The sequence below is a fragment of the Candoia aspera genome, chromosome 7, assembly GCF_035149785.1.
Source record: "Candoia aspera isolate rCanAsp1 chromosome 7, rCanAsp1.hap2, whole genome shotgun sequence".
Classification (NCBI taxonomy): domain Eukaryota; kingdom Metazoa; phylum Chordata; class Lepidosauria; order Squamata; family Boidae; genus Candoia; species Candoia aspera.
The window spans coordinates 11,966,902-11,990,494 of record NC_086159.1 but is presented as its reverse complement, the minus strand read 5'-3'; the positions used below and the strand labels follow the sequence as shown (position 1 = coordinate 11,990,494).

The 23,593-nt window shown below is 39.1% G+C and overlaps 1 protein-coding gene across 19 annotated transcripts in view; it reads left to right on the top strand.

Moving 5' to 3' along the window:
* Positions 1 to 23,593, top strand: part of PLEKHA5 (pleckstrin homology domain containing A5) — a 188,607-nt gene that overhangs the window by 96,838 nt on the left and 68,176 nt on the right. For 17 of the 19 annotated variants that reach the window (XM_063309080.1, XM_063309092.1, XM_063309088.1 and 14 more), the window contains 3 exons: positions 3,349 to 3,432; positions 5,473 to 5,593; positions 17,751 to 17,855. In XM_063309080.1, coding sequence (XP_063165150.1) covers positions 3,349 to 3,432; positions 5,473 to 5,593; positions 17,751 to 17,855 — 310 coding nt within the window. Of the gene's footprint in view, positions 1 to 3,348; positions 3,433 to 5,472; positions 5,594 to 17,750; positions 17,856 to 18,049; positions 18,235 to 19,698; positions 19,797 to 23,593 lie in introns of those variants that run through there. The other 2 variants (XM_063309094.1, XM_063309093.1) reach the window with 2 other exon arrangements.

The window sequence follows — 23,593 nt, the reverse complement described above, 5'->3', positions numbered from 1 at the left end:
CAGTTAAACTTCTCAGGTCCAGAATGCACTTAGCTAATACTGGTTTCCCTAATATGCAAACAAGCCTGATCTCATGTGCAAATCGTTGTCTCCGAGTCTTGGATTTGGACCAAACCCAAGGCATACCCATCCGTATGCATGTTTACGCAGAAGCCCTGCTTCCAGGAACGCCCAAACTAGTTACGGGCAGTGATTGTTTTTTGCAAGTTGGAAAAGTACAGGTTGCTTTCTCTGATGGGCTGCATTGTGTACAGCCTTAGGCAACCATTGTTCCACCCCTTTGGCAAGGGTGACACTGTGCAGAAGCTTCACAAGTTCACAATAGGCCTCTGAAAATGGGAGGCGTTATTGAATCATTTCAGACTGCTTGCAGTAAACAATAAAAATTAAATCACAGGGGAACCTCTTGTAGTGAACTGAGGTGTATATATACTTCTGCTACCCATGATGCTGAAAAATACAAGGCAAAGCTTCATGTTTAAAATATACATTCACATCAACCATGAAGATAATTGTAGTTGCCTTGGGCATATTTTGTATGCATCTCTTTCCCTCCCTTAAAATATGCCTGGATGTGTGTGAGTGTATGAGTTTTTTGTTTAAAGTGTTGCCAGATACTGCTGTTCCCTACAGGGAGTTCACCCCCAGTTACCACTATAATCTTCTTTTGGCAGAAAGTATATGGATGGTTGTTGCATCACTGAAGCTTTGCCTTTCCATGTCCTCCCCCACCCCCCCACCGGTCATTGTTTGCCAATTTTGGGAAGTTTTAAGGAAACACAACAGCAGGCATAAGGGAAGTGGGAGCAAATACAATATTTACTACATGGCATTTAGTTTTTACCAGAAGAACAAAATATCATAAAAAGTAAAATGATAATTAATTAATGATTAGAGGAATGTTTGGACATAGAAAAAACAAAAACTTTTCTGAAAGACTGGAAACCTTATATGGACCTTTTGCTGAAAGAAATAAAAATGGTGTGATTTATGGGTTCGAGGATTTTAAAAGATGTGGATTAAATGAGGGGCTGGAGGGCTTTGTGTAATATCTAAGAGGGAGGAGGGATTATAAGGTTGTAATTATCTCTTGAAAAGCAGTCGGAAGTAATTATATTTCATAACTTTTTTCTTTTCTTGCACTTTCTTTTTTTCTTTTCTTTTTCTTTAGATTTGTCTTTTACTTTATGTAAAATTCTCAATAAATATAAATTTTTAAAAAGTAAAATGATAATTAATGATTAAAGGAACAATCATAACTATTCCTTTCAATTATAAGGCAGCAGCTGCAGACAAGAAAATTTCACAGATAATGTGATGTTAAACTTCCTTAAACAGAAGTAAGCAAAAACAAATTGTTAATTTCTTAAATTCATATATAGACACTGTCCCTCTATTGCTGGCTGAAGGATAGAGAAATGTATACCATGCTTTATATACCATAAATGTTGGAAAACAGAATTCAGTTGGGGCTCTTACATTCTCATAACTACAGTGGATCTTCTTTGCCCAGTATAGTCACTCCTGCGTGGGTTGTACATTATCAATATTTTCTCCTTTGTCTTCTGAAGATTATATACATGTATAGTTGTTTATTTACTGCAGTTTATATGCCACTCCAGTCCAAAAGGAGTCTAAGCAGCTTATGTCCTAAGAAATTTTCATGAAAACAATCAGTGAACAGCATTATTTTTATATATATATATATATATAATTTTTATCCCGCCTTTATTATTTTTATAAATAATTCAAGGCGGTGAACATACTTAATACTCCTTCCTTCTCCTATTTTCCCCACAACAACAGCCTTGTGAGGTGGGTTGGGCTGAGAGAGAGGGACTGGCCCAAGGTCACCCAGCCAGCTTTCGTGCCTCAGGTGGGACTAGAACTCACAGACTCCTGGTTTCTAGACCAGCACCTTAACCACTAGACCAAGTTGGCTCTCTAATAATTTGTGAGGATCATGGGGTCAGATATCTCAATAGCAAAAAATCTCACTGCAAGCCATTCAGGTTCAGGAAAGAATTTCTTTATTAAGATCTAGTCCCTGTCCATTCAAAGACTCAAGTGAATCATTCCCTGGATCCCTCCCCTTTAGCTCATCCTGTTTCCTGCCTTTTGTTTGAAATAGAAGGTTGATAACTGCTTTCCCTTACAGCTGCATTCCCGGCTGCATTCCTCAGCTTGGTGTCAGTTTTCAGTTAGAGCGATAGCCAAAACAATTGAGTCTCATCTCAGCCCTTGAGTCTCATCTCAGTCCTGTCGGTTGGTGCTGTCTCTGTTCTCAGCAGCAGTCAATCCCTCCCCTCCCTCCTGTAGAAGTCATGACAGAGAAGAAGAACCAGAAACATTTTATGGTTTCTGGGACAAGCCTCTGACATAATTACAGCAATTCCAGTGCCCGAGGAACATCCAGATACACACACCCAACAGAAGGAGCCACCACTTACAACAGTTTTTCTCCCAATACACTCTGGCATAGACACATTTTGGTAGCTTTTCAGAATAACAGAGTAGACTAACTTAACTTTTGGACGTAATATTGTCAAAAGGAGGAGGTTAATGTCTAACCCAGCCTTTCTCAACCTTTCAACCCTTGAGCAACCCTTGAAATATTTTTCAGACCTCGGGAAACCCCTGCACATTCAGGCTCAAATATAGGCCAGAAGTCACAAAATATATTTGTTTCATGTGTAGACCTATATACATGCATTAACAGTGTTCTTAAACTAAAAATAATGAAACATACCTCTTTAATGTGAAGTTGCCCGAAATAATTTTTTTAATAAATCGTGATCTCCCAAAAAACCCCTAGTGACCTCTTGTGGAAACCTAGGGTTCCATGGAACCCTGGTTGAGAAACCTTGGTCTAATCTGTATAAACTTGCAATGAAGAATTGAACTGTCTTGAATAATGGTGACAAACCAGAATATAAGTAGAATGTTCATACCATTTCAAGTTCCCCTTTATCTCTGTGCTTTAGTTGCGTAGAATATGCCAGCGATTCTGTTCAGCCACAGGTTAAAGCCTTAGTCCATTGTATTAAAAACAGGAACAACAAACACTTCTCATCTCATCTCCAGGCGTAATGTGGCCGGAGAGAAAATATTTAGCACAAATGTTCCTTGCTAAGCTCCAAAGAAGGCTGATAGCCCTTTTTCCTTTTTCTTTTCTTTTTGAAAAAAGCTGCCTCAAAAATCATTAGTTGTAACAGTATGGGAAGCTGCATGTATGTGCTAATTAAGACTAACGTGATGAATTTCAGTGCTTCTGCTGCCTCTGAATTTTGTAGTTGTGTGCGGAAAAGGATTGCATGCTTAGATGTTCCTGTCTTTGTCCCTCCACAGTCACAATGAACGAAAGGTGACCTGCAAGCATCCGGTCACAGGACAGCCATCACAGGACAATTGCATATTTGTTGTGAATGAACAGTAAGTACATATGTGTGTATGTGTATGTTATGATCAAAATTCAAAAGCAAATTGTTATTTTGCTAAGTGAATATTTATATAGTTATTATATTGTCGTTATATAATATACAGTAGTTGTTAAGAATCACTGTACTATTACTTAAAAAATCCCAAAGTGGTTTGTAATAATGCTAAAACTATTTTAGAATAAGCCAACCCGTTAAAAGATAAGTGTTGGGGAAGTTAACAGCTGGGATATTAAAGGATGAATGCAAGTTTTAATAGTTATTTACTTTTGCAGTTCAACTTTTGCTGTTAATTATTCATCTGTGATCATTTGACTAGACAATTGGCTATTTATTATCTGATTGCAGTCAAGATGTCCTTTATAGATCTGTCTACACTTATAATTGCATTATAATTTGATCTTACAGCAAAAATAGGAGCATGGATATCTTTGCTCCCCATCTTTACATAATAATCCAATCACATGCATATATGCACAGGTTAGAAGTAGTTCATTGTTTCAAAATTTCATACAATGTGTATTTTGTACTTGGCCTAAGGCTTTTATTTCTACTAAATTCTTGCTTTACATTTGACTATTTTTTTGGCCAAAAAGAACACTTTTCTGATAAATCTAAAAATCAAAGATACAATACAGAAACAACTATCAAATTATATTGTTTTCTACTGCATTTTCTGCTCTTTGTGGATATGGGTACATTTTGCAGTATGTGCTTACAGAGCAAGTAAACCAGTTATGGCCATGTTCTTGAAATAAGGTGCACTGTGGCAGCAACATAAAGGGCAACATTTATTTAGTTCTGGTATGCCTTAATGGGTGAAAAACCCAAGTTCCAGCACAAAGCTTCGAATGTTCCAACTTAGTTATTTTAGTAAGTAATTAAAAGGGCATTGAGATGTTCTACATCTTGTGAAATTAAAAGAGTACAATTGTCCATATCATATGTTGGCATTTCTTTCTTCCTCCATCTTCTCTGTCCATTTTGTTGATATCTCAGTCTGTCCAAGTAATCACCAATCCATCCAGCCATCTCACTGCAATTTTCTTCACATTGTAGTTCTTACTCTTAAGAGTTTTCAGCCTCCACAGTCCACCCTATTCATAGATCAGCTGGTTCTTCAGATGTTATTCCCCAAGCTTGATTTACCTCTGCTTTCTTGCTATACACATTTGGTTTCCTTGAACTTCCTTCTCAACTTCCTGGGATTTCCTGAATCTTCTTATTTATAGTTTACAAACATTGAACAAGATCAGATCTTAAAAAGGAGAAGCATCATTAAATTATACCCACCCACCCTCAAAATGTGGCTGTGACATCCAAGGTGGGTTTTTGCTGCTTGAAGTGTAGAGGTGTACAGGTCTGCCTTTCAGAGATTCCATAAAGCATGGAAACCTCATCAAATTCATTGCAAATTTGGGCATGTGTGATTCCTTAAGGTTAACTTGTTAACTTTTATTTCCATAGGTTTTCTAAACATGTGTTTACAACTGTATAAATTTAATAATTTGATAATCAAATTTCAAAGCCTCCTGACTCCGCAGCAGCTCTGGGCAGCTTACAGTGAGAGAAAATTTTAAAAATAACACATCAAAGGCAAGAAGAAACTAACCTATAATAGGAAAAATCAAAAAATCCTAGCCCAAGGCCTGGGAGAACCACCAGATTTTCAGCAATTTGCTGCAGTGGTTAGTCATTCAGTTAATATAAACTATTGATTCATAAAGTTGGGCACACCAAACTTAGGCATCTTTGTCAGCCCCTTTGTTATTTTTCAGTACTCATAGGCCTGAGAAGTTTGCAGGTGTGGAATTACCAAAGTAGGAGATGTTTTGCATTACCTGTTGAGGACGAACTCTAGGTCCTCTATTTTCCAGAGACATGTTTTATATAGCCATTACTATTTTGCATCAACATTTGCTGGGAATCTGGACAAGTAACATATTCAGAATCTTATTGAAGACAATTAAAGGTGTTTTACCAGGAGTCTTGAATACCCGGCAGGTTCCTATGTAACTGAACGTTCTGTTTTCAGGACTGCAGCAACTATGACTTCAGAAGAAAAGAAAGAGCGACCATTAAACATGGTATCTGAAGCTGCGCACTATAATTTGACATCAGATTACACTGCACATCCAATGAGTCCGCTGGGCAGAGTAAGTTATTGTGTTCAATATATATTATTCATTAGTACAAAATTATTGAGCTAGTAAGCCTAACGTGGCATGGAGGCACAATTATGCAGAAGTTGTAAAACAATCCATCTCAGTTTAGAAGTTAACAAAATTTAAACAGCTTTTTAAGGTCCACAGGTCTGTTTATTGTTTTTTTAGAAAATGTTACATATTGTTTTCCATGGGAAAAACTTCTCTCAATTGAAGTGCTAATAAAAATTAAGTTACGGTTTGTGTGTGTGTGTAGATACAGATATAGATATATAATCCAGCATGAATAATAATAATGTATTATTAATGTTGGTTTTTAATAATGAACAACTTCATTATTAAAAGCCAATAAACACATATTAGGACTGTGAAGCAATTCAGTTCCTGGGGATAGATGTGTTTGGTTTAAGCAGCTGCAGGCAGGGCTCCGCTGAGGCACCTTTTTGCCTTCAGATCCAAAGCACTGCACAGCCCTGGTAAGTATGGCTAAAATGGACTCCTTATTTTAAAAAGTCACAGATAATCCTTTAATGGTTTTCTAAAAACCTATAATCATGAACCCAGTTAATGGCCAATATAGTAGTTCTTACTAAAGAGTGTGTGAAAATGGCCTCAGTGTAGCCTACCACTGAGACCATGAGGTAGGAAAAAAAAGCCATCCCACATCAGTTTCTGAGATGGAGCAGAATCATTCAGCAGATTTTGCTATGATTAACTAGGTCATATTTTTGAGCTATTTATCCATATGGTAGAAGAAGTCTGAAGAGGTTTTATCTGTTAAATTGCTAGTCTGAAGTGAAACTCCATTTTAAAAAAAGAAAAAAAGGAGAAGGTAAAGGAAAAGGGACAAATTATCCAGTTCCTGGTTGGTTTTCCTCACCCATCTGTAATTACTATTTCTTTATTTTTTGATATTCAGTCTCTTGGGCTTCTGCCAAATACTTTGGATGTTGGAAGTGAATGAAAAAGAGGAAAAACACAACCCTTTTTTTCTTCCATCCTTCTTTTTTAAGCTGTAATTTTTGCTTGACACATTAATTGCAGCTCTTTAAGAAACTTTGCCTTCCAAATTTTCAATGTTTTCCTATTAGGTGTGGTCAAAGCCAAAAGTCATTTTGCTCTTTAACATGAGCACACACATGCGCATGCACACACACACACTCAGTCCTCAAACATAAAAAGGTGGGTGAACGTTTTCATTCTGCCTACTCTCTCTGTGGCCCCTAGACAGGGCCCAGAACAAAATGCAGTCCCTAAGCCAAAAACAGGTTGCCTATCCCTGTCCTACACAGTAAGTGATTCATCTCCTTCAATTTCTTCCATTAATTTGTGTTAATCATCATACATATTGCTAAATATTAAAAGTCTTTGTTCTTATTTCATAATCAAATTTCTCACCCTCCAAGCATGGAAACCCTATATTGTACTTCTGCATTTTTCTAAGCTGGAGACAAAAAGCATACTAAAATGTCCAGCCAAAGGCAGTGGTAGTAGCTAAGAATGGTATGAAATCAGGATTTGGAGGGAAAAGATCAACCTCAGAGACCTTGAACAGAATGTCCCGGCAAGGACATTAGCACGCTTTGATATAGCTTGAAGCTTCTCTACCATACCTTGCATAATTCAATTATTTTGAAGAATCAAGAACAGCAACAAACCAATGTCAGGGTGGAGAGAGTTCTCATCAATAGATCTAGTGTTAAAATGGCCCAGCTTATTATTTAAGCTGCACTGCATGTTTAAAGCAACTTAACAGCATCTGTGGTCTGTACAGAAATCTAGTGTATAACTGAAACAATTAAATGTTCTTTTATTGTTATCCCAATAACACCTCCTTCACTTTCTGCTGTTGTTTTCCCTTTACTGAATTTTAGACTATAAGATCCCTGGAGCAGGAATGTGTCTGCTTGTGATTTTTAAAGTGTGCTCTCTGTACAGATGGAGTAATTATAATCTAATGACATTAGAGAGTCACTTTCATGGCTGAAAATGTCCACATGAGAATTATTAATACTTTTATTAAGCAGACAAGTTTATTAGCACACGTGCTGTAAGCACATGCACTTTTTCTGGGCTACGTTAGGGAGATACTTGTTCCAGCATGATGTTGTTTATTCGTTTAGTCGCTTCCGACTCTTCGTGACTTCATGGACCAGCCCACGCCAGAGCTTCCTGTTGGTCGTCAACACCCCCAGCTCCTCAGGGATGAGTCCGTCACCTCTAGAATATCATCCATCCATCTTGCCCTTGGTCGGCCCCTCTTCCTTTTGCCCTCCACTCTCCCTAGCATCAGCATCTTCTCCAGGGTGTCCTTTCTTCTCATGATGTGGCCAAAGTATTTCAGTTTTGCCTTTAATATCATTCCCTCAAGTGAGCAGTCTGGCTTTATTTCCTGGAGTATGGACTGGTTGGATCTTCTTGCAGTCCAAGCATGATAGCTTGATACAAAGAAGTAGATATTCTAAGTCTTTTAAACACATACTTTTGGAAGGAGTCAGTTTGCATGACTGCTTATTTTTACGTATTGTATTACCAGTTGCTGCTTTTACTAAAAACACATTGGCTTGCATGGCTAAAGAAGTGTTAGTATTACCTTTTGTTCTTTGTGAATTGGGCAGTGCACAAATTATTATTATTATATCTTATTGTCCTGTTCAGACTAGGTAATATCAAAAATACCCTTTATTAATTAACTATTTACAATAAATAAGTCCTTGATATACGAAGAATTAGGTTCAACAAGCCCAACTGGCCACAACAAGGCAGCGGAACAGGACTTCTAACTAGAACTGAGATGCTGGCAGAGACAGGAGCGCGACATGCTGCTACAGCTGAAAACACAGGTCTCAAACAGGGGGCCAGTAACTGGAGTCTCGAAGCAAGGCTATGAACTGGAAACAAGGCTGTACTTGACTGGAAATTCTGGACTAGGTCAGAGGCTAGGAGCAAGACTGGAACTCGGAGCAAGGTTAGACTCGGCTGGATACCCTGGATTAGGCTGGGTTCTCTGGATGAGACTTGGAGCAAGGCTGGGAACTCTATCAAGACCGGACTGGGCTGGAAGCCCTGGACTGGGCTGAATTCTCTGGACGAGAGACTTGGAGCAAGACTGGACTTGGCTGGAAGTCCCAGGCTGGACTGGAACACAGGTCCCGAACAAGATAGCTGTGAAGTACCTGAACACGGCTGAGCACATGAAGCGTGTTTGGACGGAACCGAGGACATGTGGTGGCGCTGGAGTTTCAAGGCACAAAGAAGCTGCTTGGAAGATCGTGGTGTTTCAAGGCTGGAAGCAAGACTGAGACTGCTGGGCTCAGCGAGCAAAGGATCCTCAATGGCAGCAGAAGCGGGATTCGAGTCCTCTTCAAAGCGGAGCAAAGGCGTTGATTCCTCTTTGACAATAGACGCTGTCTCCAATGCAGGTAAGGACTCTTCCGTGGAAGCTGGAGGCTTGGAGGATCGGTTGTCTCCGGCAGCTTGCTCCTCACACGTCTGCCTTTTATCCCGATCCTTGGTGCGCTTGGACCCTTCTGCAGCCAATTGGGCTGCCTTCTCTTTCACGCACTTTTCTGCTCATCGTTGGCATGCGCTGATTGGCGGATTTGAATCCTCCCCCGAATCCTGGTCAGTCAGCGCCTTGGACTCTTCCCGCACTGCTGACTCATCCTGGAGTTTTGTTTTCCCAGTTTCAGCCTGGTAAGTTTCTATTTCCTCCTCTGACTCAGAAAGGGTTTTGCTTTCTGAGTCGGAGGCAGGCTTGACTCTGACACTCGTGTTAGTACAATATCCTTAATTTTACACACTAGGAAAATAATATTTAGGATCACCCAGTGCAGATTAGAGCCCCGCATGGAAGGCAAACTCACCTGGCATTTTCAAACTTCTTGTTCCAAAAGTCTCTAATAGCTTATAAGTAGTTAATGAGCAATTTCCGAAAGTGATTAGAAAGTGAGGTTTGTGAACATAGTGTCCTTTAAAAGGTTCTGCCGCAGTTGCAACCTAGATGGCTGATCCTGTCACCCTCTGGCACTCAAACCCATGAAAAACTGCTGTCCTGAAGTCTCCTCAAGAGGAGCAGCTGTCTGGAGCACATGTGGGTGATCTCCTGTCCTCTCCTTACAGGAAAGTTTCCAAGGAACCAGTCTACTCTCCAGTTCCATGGTCTTTGCCACGGTTCCTTGGCCTTTGCCAAGGTTATCGGCTCTACTTCTGCAGAACAGTCTTCAGTTCGCCATACCTCTCCCGAAAGTCCCAAGATTAAATATATAGAAGACCAAACTGATGACAGCAAGGACAGCAACCAGCCTTAGAACTGACAATGAAGACACTGAAGTGATGGATAGTTTCTGCCTAAAGTAAAAGAACCAGCAGTCAAGAAAACAGTGCTGACTAGCACTCGGTAGAGTAGCAATGAAAGCTTTGAAAAAAATATTCAAATGATGGGATGTGTCTGTACCTACATAGAATCATGCAGGCAATGATTTTCCCTGTGACACTTCATGGAAGTGAAAGTTGGACTTTGAAGAAGCAGGTTCAAAAGAATATTGATCCCTTTGAACTTTGATGTTGAGGAAGCCTCCTGAGAATACCATGGACAGCCAAGAAAACAAACAAAAAGGGTCATCAAACAAATCAACCCAAAGTTGTCACTTGAGGCATAAATGACCAGACTCAAATTATCATACTTAAGACACATTACATGAAGACCTAGCTTTCTGGAGAAGTAGTGCTAGGAAAGTTGGTAGGAAAGAGAAGAGGATGACTAATAGCAAGGAGGATGGACTCAATTGCAGTGACAATGAGTGCACCTGAAAGACCAAGTTGGGGACAGATCATCCTAGAGAAAATCTGTGTAGTCATTAAGAGTCAACATTGATTTGATGGCAGATAATCATATATATCATGCTATCATAAATCAACATTCTATATATGGGTCTTCATGAATGTAAAGCATGGGATATTTTAAAAAATCCCTTTAATTCATAAAATAATGCTGTCCTTACTAGAAACAAGATTTTAGATTTAGATTATAAATATGATTCAGCAATCTTGCTTGCCTTTCCCATATCCAGACAATATAATCAGGTATATTGAGTGAGAGTGATGACTTTTGAGGCTTCCTCCCATACTAAAGCTGTCAGAGATCTACATCTGCTGAGGAGTTGGAACCCCTGCCATCTATAAGCAGAGGGAAAGACAACATCTGTCAGTGGGGATAATTGAGGTTCAGAGTATATGGCTCTGCAGCAGCAGGAAGACTGGGAATCGAACTGTCCAACAGACAGTGATTCTTGATAGCTTGGAGTTGGAAGGGGAAATTCAGAATAGCTTCCATTTGTGCCTGGCCTTTTGGTATGTTTCAGAAATGGTACATAAGGTCAGGGGCAAATCAGTCCCTTTCTTGATAACTTTAGCTTGCAAGGAGAATCCTGTTCTCTGAGTCTCTTGACAAGCTTTAGCCCAGGCATCACTGACATTATTTGACAGAAACTAAAGCATATAAAACAGGGATGGGCAACCTGTGGCCCCTGCCTTTTTTTAAAAGCCTTTGAAACCCAATGCAAATTCAACAGTGCGATTGTTGAAAATTAGGAGCATGGTTTCAAACCATTTTGAGATGGGAAACCCATGGAAGCTGTAATGTAATCCTATAAAATTTGTTCTGGGCAGTTTGCAAAGCAAAGTCCCAGAATATTGGCCCACATTTCTGATATTAAATCCTCCATTTTACATCATCATTCCACCTACTGCAGCCCTTTTCCCACCAAAAATGCAAAGTGTAGCCCCTGATTTTCAAGAAGTTGCCCGTTGAGAGGAAAAAAGTATTAGATAGGAACAGGATTGAGAGGCAGAGCTAGAAGTGACATTTTGTCTTACATAAATGCTGTGGTAGAGAAGGTTAGAGGAATGCCCAAGTTGAGATAGTGAAATACTTTCTTGTGACTTCTGGGAAACATTTTATAGAGGTTTGAGCTAATTCATAGCCTGATCTTCTGAAGCTTGATAATAAGTTCTGGTTAGCTCTAGACTCTTCCTTCTGTTTGAAAAACAACTGCATTTTTAATCTTTGTAGTCATGTACCTTCACTGTTATTCATAAACAAAAGTGACAACATTCATTTTGCCATCTGTCAAGACAACAGGACAGTGCCACTGCAACAGTGTACTGTTGGGTAGGCCGAGCATAGCCTACAACTGAAGTGTAACCAAGTGGGAATCATTTTCATTAGTTCATCAGAATTTAAATCTCATCATGTTGATGCGATATGGCAAGAGTTGTAATTAAACAAAGAATAAAATGGAGAGGGAGTGTTGCAATGAATGCCTTACAGTGCTAGTTGCATTAAGCTCCCTTTGGTCTTAATCAGAAAGATTTCTGAAGGTGGTATACAGGGTAATTATTCTGATCATTATACAATAATGTGTTCATATGAAGTACAGCAAAATTAGGAAAGGTGGCTTTGAAATCTGGAAAAATTAAAACAGTCTTGCAACTGTGTTGTGTTGTTTATTCGTTTAGTCGCTTCTGACTCTTCGTGACTTCATGGACCAGCCCAGCCACAGCTTCCTGTCGGTCGTCAACACCCCCAGCTCCCCCAGGGACGAGTCCGTCACCTCTAGAATATCATCCATCCACCTTGCCCTTGGTCGGCCCCTCTTCCTTTTGCCCTCCACTCTCCCTAGCATCAGCATCTTCTCCAGGGTGTCCTGTCTTCTCATGATGTGGCCAAAGTATTTCAGTTCTGCCTTTAATATCATTCCCTCAAGTGAGCAGTCTGGCTTTATTTCCTGGAGGATGGACTGGTTTGATCTTCTTGCAGTCCAAGGCACTCTCAGAATTTTCCTCCAACACCACAGCTCAAAAGCATCGATCTTCCTTCTCTCAGCCTTCCTTATGGTCTAGCTCTCGCAGCCATATCTTACTACAGGGAACACCATTGCTTTAACTATGCGGGCCTTTGTTGTCAGTGTGATGTCTCTGCTCTTAACTGTTTTATCAAGATTGGTCATTGCTCTTCTCCCAAGGATTAAGCGTCTTCTGATTTCCTGACTGCAGTCAGCATCTGCAGTAATCTTCGCACCTAGAAATACAAAGTTTTTCACTGCTTCTACATTTTCTCCCTCTATTTGCCAGTTATCAATCAAGCTGGTTGCCATAATCTTGGTTTTTTTGAGGTTTAGCTGCAAGTCAGCTTTTGCACTTCCTTCTTTCACCTTCATCATAACGCTCCTCAGTTCCTCTTCACTTTCAGCCATCAAAGTGGTATCATCTGCATATCTGAGATTGTTAATGTTTCTTCCAGCGATTTTAACTCCAGCCTTGGATTCCTCAAGCCCAGCATGTCGCATGATGTGTTCTGCATACAAGTTGAATAGGTAGGGTGAGTATACAGCCCTGCCGTACTCCTTTCCCAATCTTAAACCAGTCCGTTGTTCCATGATCTGTTCTTACTGTTGCTACTTGGTCGTTATACAGATTCTTCAGGAGGCAGACAAGATGACTTGGTGTCCCCGTACCACTAAGAACTTGCCACAATTTGTTCTGGTCCACACAGTCAAAGGCTTTAGAATAGTCAATAAAACAGAAATAGATGTTTTTCTGAAACTCCCTGGCTTTTTCCATTATCCAGCAGATATTGGCAATTTGGTCCCTAGTTCCTCTGCCTTTTCTAAACCCAGCTTGTACATCTGGCAATTCTCGCTCCATGAATTGCTGAAGTCTACCTTGCAGGATCTTGATCATTACCTTACTGGCATGTGAAATGAGTGCCACTGTTCGATAGTTTGAACATTCTTTAGTGTTTCCCTTTTTTGGTATAGGGATATAAGTTGATTTTTTCCAGTCTGATGGCCATTCTTGTGTTTTCCAAATTTGCTGGCATATAGCATGCATTACCTTGACAGCATCATCTTGCAAGATTTTGAACAGTTCAGCTGGGATGCCATCGTCTCCTGCTGCCTTGTTATTAGCTATGCTTCTTAAGGCCCATTCAACTCACTCTTCAGGATGTCTGGCTCTAGCTCACTGACCACACCGTCAAAGCTATCCCCGATATTGTTATCCTTCCTATACAGGTCTTCTGTATATTCTTGCCACCTCTTCTTGATCTCTTCTTCTACTGTTAGGTCCTTGCCATCTTTGTTTTTGATCATACCCATTTTGGCCTGGAATTTACCTCCGATGTTTCTAATTTTCTGGAAGAGGTCTCTTGTCCTTCCTATTCTATTGTCTTCTTCCACTTCCACGCATTGCTTGTTTAAAAATAATTCCTTATCTCTTCTGGCTAACCTCTGGAATTTTGCATTTAATTGGGCATATCTCCCCCTATCACTGTTGCCTTTTGCTTTCCTTCTTTCTTGGGCTACTTCTAGCGTCTCAGCAGACAGCCATTTTGCCTTCTTGGTTTTCTCTTTCTTTGGGATGTACTTTGTTGCTGCCTCCTGAACAATGTTGCGAACTTCTGTCCATAGTTCTTCTGGAACCCTATCTACTCAGTCCAGTCCCTTAAATCGATTCTTCACCTCCACTGCGTATTCCTTAGGAATATTAGTGAGCTCATATCTAGCTGATCTGTGGGTCTTCCGTAATCTCTTGAGTCTGATCCTAAATTGTGCAAGAAGAAGTTCGTGATCTGAACTACAGTCAGCTCCAGGCCTTGTTTTTACCGACTGTACAGATGTCCGCCACCTTTGGCTGCAAAGGATGTAATCAATCTGATTTCAGTGTTGTCCATCTGGTGAAGTCCATGTATAAAGCCATCTCTTAGGTTGTTGGAAGAGAGTGTTTGTTATGCAGAGTGAATTGTCTTGGCAAAATTCTATCAGCCTATGTCCTGCTTCGTTTTGTTCTCCCAGGCCATGCTTACCTTTAATTCCAGGTGTCATTTGACTGCCCCACCTTAGCATTCCAGTCTCCCGTGATGAAAATAACGTCTCTTTTAGGCGTGTTGTCCAGTAGGTGCTGCAGATCCTCATAGAACTGCTGTACTTCAGTTTCTTCAGCATCTGTGATTGGGGTGTATATTTGGATCACTGTGATGTTAGATGGCTTGCCCTGAATTTGAATTGAGATCATTTGATTGTTTTTTGGATTGTATCCGAGCACTGCTTTAGCCACTTTACTATTAATTATGAAAGCTACTCCATTTCTTCTGTGGTCCTGTTGTCCACAGTAGTAGATCAGGTGGTCATTTGATGTGAAGTGGCCCATTCCAGTCCATTTCAGTTCACTGACGCCCAAAATGTCTATCTTTAATCTTGACATCTCACCAATAACCACATCCAATTTGCCCTGGCTCATAAATCTTACATTCCAGGTTCCAATGGTGTGTTGATCCTTAGAACATCGAATTCGCCCTTCACCACCAGCACCGTCGGCCGCTAGCTGTCCTTTCGGCTTTGAGCTAGCTGCGTCATCACGTCTGGGGCTAGTTGAACTCATCCTCTGTTCCTCCCCAGTAGCATTTTGACCATCTTCCCACCTGGGGGTCTCATCTTCCGATGGTATACCGACATTTCTCTGGTTGTACTGATCCATTGAGTTTTCACGGCAAGAATACTGGGGTGGGTTGCCATTACCTTCCCCAGGGATCGCATTTAGTCTGACCTCTCTGTCATGACCTTCCCGTCTTGGGTGGCCCTTCACGGTTTAGCTCATGGCATCATTGAGGTGCTCAAGCTCCAGCACCACGACAAGGTAACGATCCTTTGCTGAAGATACCATATATACTCATGTATAAGCCCATCTGCGAATAAGACAACCCTCAGTGTGAAGGTGCCTTGCCTAAATTGCTGGCGAGCTGTAGGTTTTTGTTCTTTTTTTTAAATTATTGCTACTGGTTTCATATATCTTCCAATTAGGTTTTAAAGCCTGGAAATTTTTTCATCTCTAACCACATAATTGTTAACAGATTCATGTTGGGGTATGTTGCAGAAAAGACATTTTCTGTGAACTTCATGTTTTGCAGGCATTACATTTAATACATAAATAAAATATTTTGTTTACTTCTGAACTATGTTAAAGTAATTTTAAAGCAATCAATTTTAAAGTGCTATATTAGTTTAAAATGTAACAACTAAATACAATGAATGCAAGATGTCCATTAACTTTAACTAAGATAGTGGTTAGAAGACAATGGGAGTATCTTGAATGGCATTGCTAGCTTATTAGATGGAAGAGAACAGAGGAGTTACAGTATGTTGTTTCATTAACTGTAATGTGCATTCACAATTGTTGATAAAATATGACTTAATTATAAAGATTCACTTGTTCCTTGTACGAAAGTGAGTGCCTGCTATTCAGAATCCAGTAACAGCTGTTTAGTTGTCACAATCATTTCTTATTTCTTCTTCCATTTTTAGCTGCCTCTGCGGTATCTGTCTGATGAGAAAGACAGAAGGGTGTTGCAACGGCTCTTTTACCCTTTCCTCTTTAATGAGCAGGCCTGTCTGGTCACATCATTTTAACTTTAAGACCTGCTGCAAGAAATTGTTTGCCTACCGATTCTGTCATGGACCATATGTCACAGAAATATCCACATTGGTTATAAAAATTAATGGAGCTTTATGAATCAGAATGCAATATGGTTGTTCAGTGTAATAAGGCAAAATATAACAAGATAAGGTTATTTGGTATGAGGATTAAACAATTAACTCTGTGATTGATCAAGCTATATCAAGCTATCACCTTTTCGGGAGAGGTGGGCAGTGATAGAAATTTTAAATATAAATAAATATAAATAAATAAATAATTCTCTTGAGTTTATCCAATTTTCCTTACCTGTTCAGAACTTGGGACTTTTTCAGGTAAAAATATTTATCAGAATAGTTTCTGTATAAGTTCTTTTTTCAATTTCTTCTACCATATTAAAATGCTTCCTTCTCTGCCATATCCTGAATAATATCCAAGAAAAATGAATAGTGGCACGTTAGGCTGATATTATTCTGATAATGAAGAATAAAAAGCCAGTGGGAAATCTTGGATATATCTGAAGCAATTAAACTTTTAACTTTTCATTCTGAGAGGGATGAATCCAGTAATGGGGCACCAGAGCAAGCTGTGATCAGTGGTATTGATTTCATGTGAAATTAGTTTGGATGTTTTTGTCATTTACAAGTCTCTAACTTTAGCTTCCTATGACACATTGGGCCAGTTTAAAACAAACTGATTCTTCCCCCTTTTTCTGTTTTGCGGAACTTTCAACCTTAAAATTAAAAGTGTAGCGGTATTTGAACTGCATTTCTTGATCTGCATGTCCATGGTGCCATGTCTTCCATTCCAATTTCTGCTTTAACAACAAATATTAAATAAAAATTCAGACATACAGCACCATTTTTTGAACCAAAAGTACATGAAGTATGATATTCCACGCTGCACTTTTCATATTGGCATAGAATCATATTACTGCTTACCAGTCTGCTGTTAAATCTCAAAAAACGTAGAAGTGGCTGATAAGACCTAAGTATGGACACAGTCTTTCTGAATCCAGTCACTTTGATATCTGTGGCACTTGGAATAGCAGAAGTGGTTTTATAAGATGGTCTTCCCCATCTTACAATTACACTGTGTGTTGGCAAAAAAATTGATAAAAGCCCTTGATAGAGGGTGATTTGAGCACCACCATCTTGTATTGGAAACACACAATTGTTGTATTTACCAAGAAAATTCCAAGGAAAAAAGAGAGTGCAATCACTTAGTTAACTTAAAGTGTGTGTGAAGGAATCTTGGCAAAGTGAGATATAAATAAGTTAGCAATATTAGCACATTTTGGATGTGATTTGACTTCCAGGCTAAAATTTGTTTTGATTTTAGTGATTTTTTTTCCCTGCCCTGTTTCTAATATTCTTGCTAAAAGCTTAATTTATAGCCTTGTTAAAATCCATGCTATGCTTATGTAATGTTCTGTTAAGCTGCACTTTCAAATATTTGGATCCAGGGAGCAGACTTTCTCCCCTTGCTGAAAGCTTCAAGAATGCATAAGTCAGCAAAACCTCCAAGGAAATTACTGGTTTACCTGAAAGAAAATAATTAAGCTTCGTAATAAGTCCTAAGGGGAGCATATGATCTAAATCTGCCTTTTTCTCTGAGGATAGTTTTACACCTTTTACATGTAATAAATATTGATAATTTGTTTTTATTTTATTTTTAGACATCACGCTCCTCAAAAAAAGTCCATAATTTTGGAAAGAGGTCAAATTCAATAAAAAGAAATCCGAATGCACCTGTCGTTAGGCGAGGCTGGCTGTATAAACAGGTATTGTCTACTGGGGTGGGTGGGAATGCTATATAACTTCATCTGAAATGTAGTCTTGCAGTTACGAGATAAGAATGGTGCAGACATTGCAGCTTTATCCTATATTGTATGACAAAGGTCATCTGCTAATGGTAGCCACAGGAGAACCCAGAAACTTGCAAATAAGTGATTTTGCTTTCTGTTTTTTCCTGCAGGAAATTGGAAAATTATACTAGCTTGTGAAACATTTTACAACTCCTGCAAAATGCCAGTGTGTTAGATAAAAGTTTGCTCAATCATTTGGATTTGATTTATTCCCCCAAGTAGGGCACATCTCTTAGATATCCTGTTTGTATTGTGCATTGTTTTATTATAAATACTGTGTTTCTCAAAAACAAATACAATATAAGTCATCTTTGGTTTAATTCATCTTTGCAGTTCTAACATATAAACATGTAGAACCTGCATTTTTTGCCTTTTACTTTGTATGCTTAGAGAACAGAAATAATTCATATCCTAAAGTGAATATTGAAGTTTGAGCTAAAGTGGTAATTTATCAGTACCATACGTCTGTGTAAACATAAAGTGCTTAATTTGACTTGTGTGATTCAGATATTTAGCATATTTATGTTTCAGATTTTACTAATAAAATCTGTATTTGGGCCAAGAGTACTGTATCTTAATCATTTCTTTTATTTGTGACAGAGTTTTGCTCAGTGTTCAAAGTTTTATTCAAAAAATTGTCAGTTGTGGCAACTGCAACTATTAAAAACTGATACTTGGTATTTTGTTCCTCTGTGGAATAAATTGGTCCCCTAGCCAGCCATAAGGGAGTATGTGACCCATCGTTCTCTCTTGTTCCTTCCCCACCTGTTTGCAGAAAGGAAGCCTACCCACCAAAAACTATCCTGCTAAATTGGAACTCTTTGTTACTAGGGCTTTAGCTGATATATACTTAGCAGGATTTCATCAGTTGATAAGGCCACAGAAGGCCAGTGAAACTTTGTCATATAGAGGTGTCTCACATCATCTCTGTCAACATGATGCTAATCTCTTGGGAAAAACTCCCATACAGCCCTTGATGGTGGAGTATATCAAAAACAATAGTTCTAAAACAGAAGTGAGGTGCTGGTTTGAAATTCAGCAGCTTGTGATTTTGTTGTTGTTGTTGTTGTATCTTCAGGGTACCTGGAATAATTTAAAAAAAAATTACATACTGATAAAATAGGGAATTCTGCTTTTTTAAAAATAGAAGCATAATTTTTCTGGCTCTGCAAAAGACACTCCATAGTGTGTAGTTTTCCAGGAGCTATTAAAGCAACAATGACAAATGGATGTTATTCCTGTTGTTACAGACTCTAATTCAATAACTTCTGTATATTTGTTTGACCCACCAACTTGAACTTTGGTGCAGAGCAATGCTTTAAAAGAAAAAAGATCACTGTCAGAAAACAGGATGCCCTTGCTATTAAAAATAATTCACCTAGTCAAACTTAAGTAGGTTTCTTCTCATTGTTGCCTTCTTGAGAGCAGCTTCAGACATTAAGCAGGACACCTTGAAACATCAGATATGCATGTGGAGGGCATGGCTTGTTTGGACTTGTATGTCAGATGTTTCTTGCATGTGCAAAATTCCTATAACAAATGCAGCGTTTGTAGATTATATATTACATTCACAGAAGATTGTTCCATGTTTTGGGTTCACCTTTTAGAGATCAGTACAAGCACGAACTGTTTTTTTGATTTGGAAAGTCACCTCTAAAGCCTATTAGGGCCTGGGTTGGGAGAAACAGAATGGGACTGAATCTCTGCAAGACAGAGGGGCTGGTTGTTCAGAAATCATCTGGTACTTTTATTTCTCCAGTGATAACTTTGAAGGAAAGGCACTTCCCAGAAGGAGCAGGTCCATGGCTTAGGGGTTCTTCTAGACTCATGGCTATTGCTGGATAGGTAGGTAAAGGCTATGACAAGGGAGATCTATGCCCAATTTTAACTGGTGTACCAGCTGCAGCTCTTCCCAGAGCATGATGCCCTGATAATGGCTATTTATACCATGTTTACCCCTAAAGTTAATTACTGCAATGCTCTTTACATGGGGCTACCTTTGAAGATTACATGGAAGCAGCAGTTGGTGCAAAATGCAGCAGCTGTTCTACTGGCAGGTAAGAACTGCCAGTGCCATGTAACATCAATTTTGCAGGCACTACATTGGGTTCCAGTAGGCTTCTGAGTATAGTCCAAAATGCTGGTTTTCATCTGTAAAGCCCTTTATGGATTAATGCCTAAGTATCTGCAGGATCATCTCCTTCAGATAGAACTGGCTCCAGTTCATTCAGCCCAAAGAGAGTAAGGAGTTGTTCTTGATGTCAGGTTTTTTATTTAGGGGTAAGATTGTTTCTTATGATTTTATGGATTTTATATTGTTTCTAAATCACCCTGAGTAAGTATGAAGAGAGCCAGTTTGGTGTAGTGGTTAAGGCATCAGGCTAGAAACAGGAGACTGTGAGTTCTAGTCCTGCCATAGGCACGAGGCCAGCTGGGTGACCTTGGGCCAGTCCCTCTCTGTCAGCCCTAGGAAGGAGGCAATGACAAACCACTTCTAAAAAACCTTGCCAAGAAAACTGCAGGGACTAGTACAGGCAGTCTCCAGGAATCAACATTGTCTCAAAGGCACACAGACACACAAACACACACAAATAAAGATGGTATAAAATATAGTAAATAAATACTAATATTAATGTTTCATAATATACTTTTTTAATGAATGAAAGTCTTTCCAAGCTATATTGCTGTGATCCTCAACACAGTGCCCATGGGCAATAATGTACCCACATCCTTGATGTCCTCAAAGCTCTATGCCCAATCTGACTTTTTTGTTTTGTGAATTGCCATCCCACCACAGTAGCCATTTTCTGAATTGAGATACCCTCCCACTAGCAGTCATAGAGCCCACAGTCATACAGCAGCCTCAAAATTTCCAAATCTGCCCCCTGGCCAGAAAGATTGTGGATTTCTACTATGGTATATCTCTAGAAAGTTGTTATTTTCATATATCATTCAGTAAAATGCCTTGAGGTATTCATTTGGCATTTGTGTAAGCTAAAACAGACAAAATAGAGACTCTTTGACAACCTGTGTATGCTACCTTGAGTTGTACAAAATAATTGTAGGATTAGGATACCAATAAAATAAATAAATAAAACGTATTCAATAACATTAATGACCTAAGTAACAGGAATGTAGGATAGTTCCTTCATAAAAATAGAACATTTAAATGTTTACTTTTCTGTATGGGGTATGCATTGGAAAATCAGAACATGAAACCAGCAATGAATCATCTGAGTGATCTTAACAAAATTTATTTATTTGCTTAACATTTTTATATGGCTGCCCATCTACCAAAAGCACTCTGGGCAGTAAACAGATAAAAACAAAACAAAATCATTATCAGGTGGTCTTTTAATGTTGAAGAATATCCAGAGATTTAGCATTCATTATTCTGCTATTCCTGGGTATCATCCTAAGGCCATTCACTAGTAGGATACTTAAAATTCTCTTAGTGCCCTTTCTTCTTTCAGCAGATTAACATATTTATTAAATGTTATTATCTGAGGGCATACACAGTTCCGTGGTAATATAGCCATTCACTCCAGTAAACAGTGCAAACTGGTTATTGATAGAAGAGCGAATTTTAAAAAAACCCTTCAGAAATAGAAGCTTTTTATTTTTGAAAATAAAAATAAAATAATAATATGATTAATAACAAGTGAGGAGATTCTTCTGTTTATTTAAATGTTTATTTCCCCTCCCCTCTCACTTTTATATGCATGTATTTATTTCTAATTTGTCTCTACTCCTAGGTGCTCAGGTTTTACATGCAGTTTTCCTTTCCATTAGTTGAAATTAGATTATTGAGAGATATAATGAATGTCCTAAGTTCTCTCATTAAACTTCATGGAGGAATAATAATTTTGCTCTAACTCCTTATAGCAGCCTTTCTCAACCTTTTGACCCTGGAGGAACCCTTGAAATATTTTTCAGCCTCAGGGAACGCCTGCACACTCAGGCTCTAATATAGGCCAGAAGTTACAATATTATTACATTTGTTTCATGGGTAGGTCTGTATATATGCATTAACAGTATTCTTAACTAAAAATAAAGAATGAAACTTACCTCTTTAATGTGAAGTTGCACAAATTTGAGATTTCTTAAATAGATCGTGATCTCACAGGGAACCCCTAGTGACCTCTCCTAGAACCCTAGGGTGCCACAGAACCCTGGTTGTAAAGCCCTGCCTTATAGCCTCAACCCCAGTAATCATAACCCCATATTGAATAGTGTGTGTGTGTGTGTGTGTGTGTATAGTTGCTTTAAACTACAAATCAACCTAGCCTAGTAGTCTAAGATGATCCTGTATATCAGTCAAGATATAGTCTACTCCTCCAGAAAAGGGGGAGGGGACACATTCATAGTTGCTTATGTATCAACAACAACAAAATTCAGAAAGAGTCAGGCTCATGCAAAAGTCATAGCATTAAATGAAAAGAAGAGACGATTAAAAAATGTGTGTGATGGAGAGGAGGAATCAAGAAAAATTGGTATCTCAGCAGAACTGATAAGATCTCTTCTTTCTTCAGGGCAATAATAGAATGGCTTCTGGAAGATCATTTAGCCACTGTTCTCTACAGCAACTGGCAGCTGGAGTATCAGGCAGAGTTCTTTCAAATCATTTCTTGCCTGATTTAATGGAAGATGCCAGGGATTGAACTGGGCCACATATAAAGCATGTGTTGTACAACTGAGTGGTGGCTAACTCTAGTACAGCTGGAACCTAAACCAGCTATCTGAGGTCCTACAGAATATGTGAATATTGACAGGCAGAGCCCACATTGCATTTATCTGGGCTCTCCTCTCCTTATGGATTCAAGAATTATCCTTCTCCAAGGCCTGAAGATATTGCAGGAATTTAATTAGGAGCCTTTTGATCTAGCATTATTCCTCTGCCACTGGAGAGTGTGTTTCTCAAAAGCGCTAAAGCTTTTAACCTTGTCCTAGTTTCACTCTAGGTACTCAGACCCATGCTCTTGAGCTCAACAGTGGAAGATATAAGGATGAGGCTCAGATAAATTGCTCTTGCTGCTGATGTGAAAGGTGTTCTTAGAAAGACAAAGACCAGCTCCTTCAGAATCTAGCTATGTTTATATGTCGACCCCCAGGTTTAAAGCCTGTGTCCCTGATGTAGTAATAAAGTGTTTGCTGCCCATTTCACATCCCCTGATGTCGAGGGCACCTGCCCTGAGTTTTGTAACAATCTTGTCCGGTTTTGGACTATTCACTACCATTGTTCAGACATCAGAGGGATTCCCAATCTGAGCATGGGTTTTCTAGTTACTCAGTTTACAGCTCACTGAGATAAGGGGGTGGTGAGGATGACAGGATGAAAATGACTCTCTTCACCTGTAATTCCAGACATCCAGAGGACAGGCAGTGATTACTAGGACATGAAGAAAAGATACATATTGTTTGGGGGGGGTGTCACACATTTAGTGTGCCATTTCTCATAGCTTGGCAATTTCTCAACAACATTTTAAAACATTGTGTGTTGAGAGGAAGAACTTTGTGAGTCAGGCAAAAGGCATGCTTAGTCCAGCATTGTCGCATACTAGCCAGTCAGGTGAATTGGAGACATTTAGAGGATATAAAGTTAATAGGCTTCTGTCACTGGTTGCCTTGGCAACCGTTACTCATACAGCTTCTGA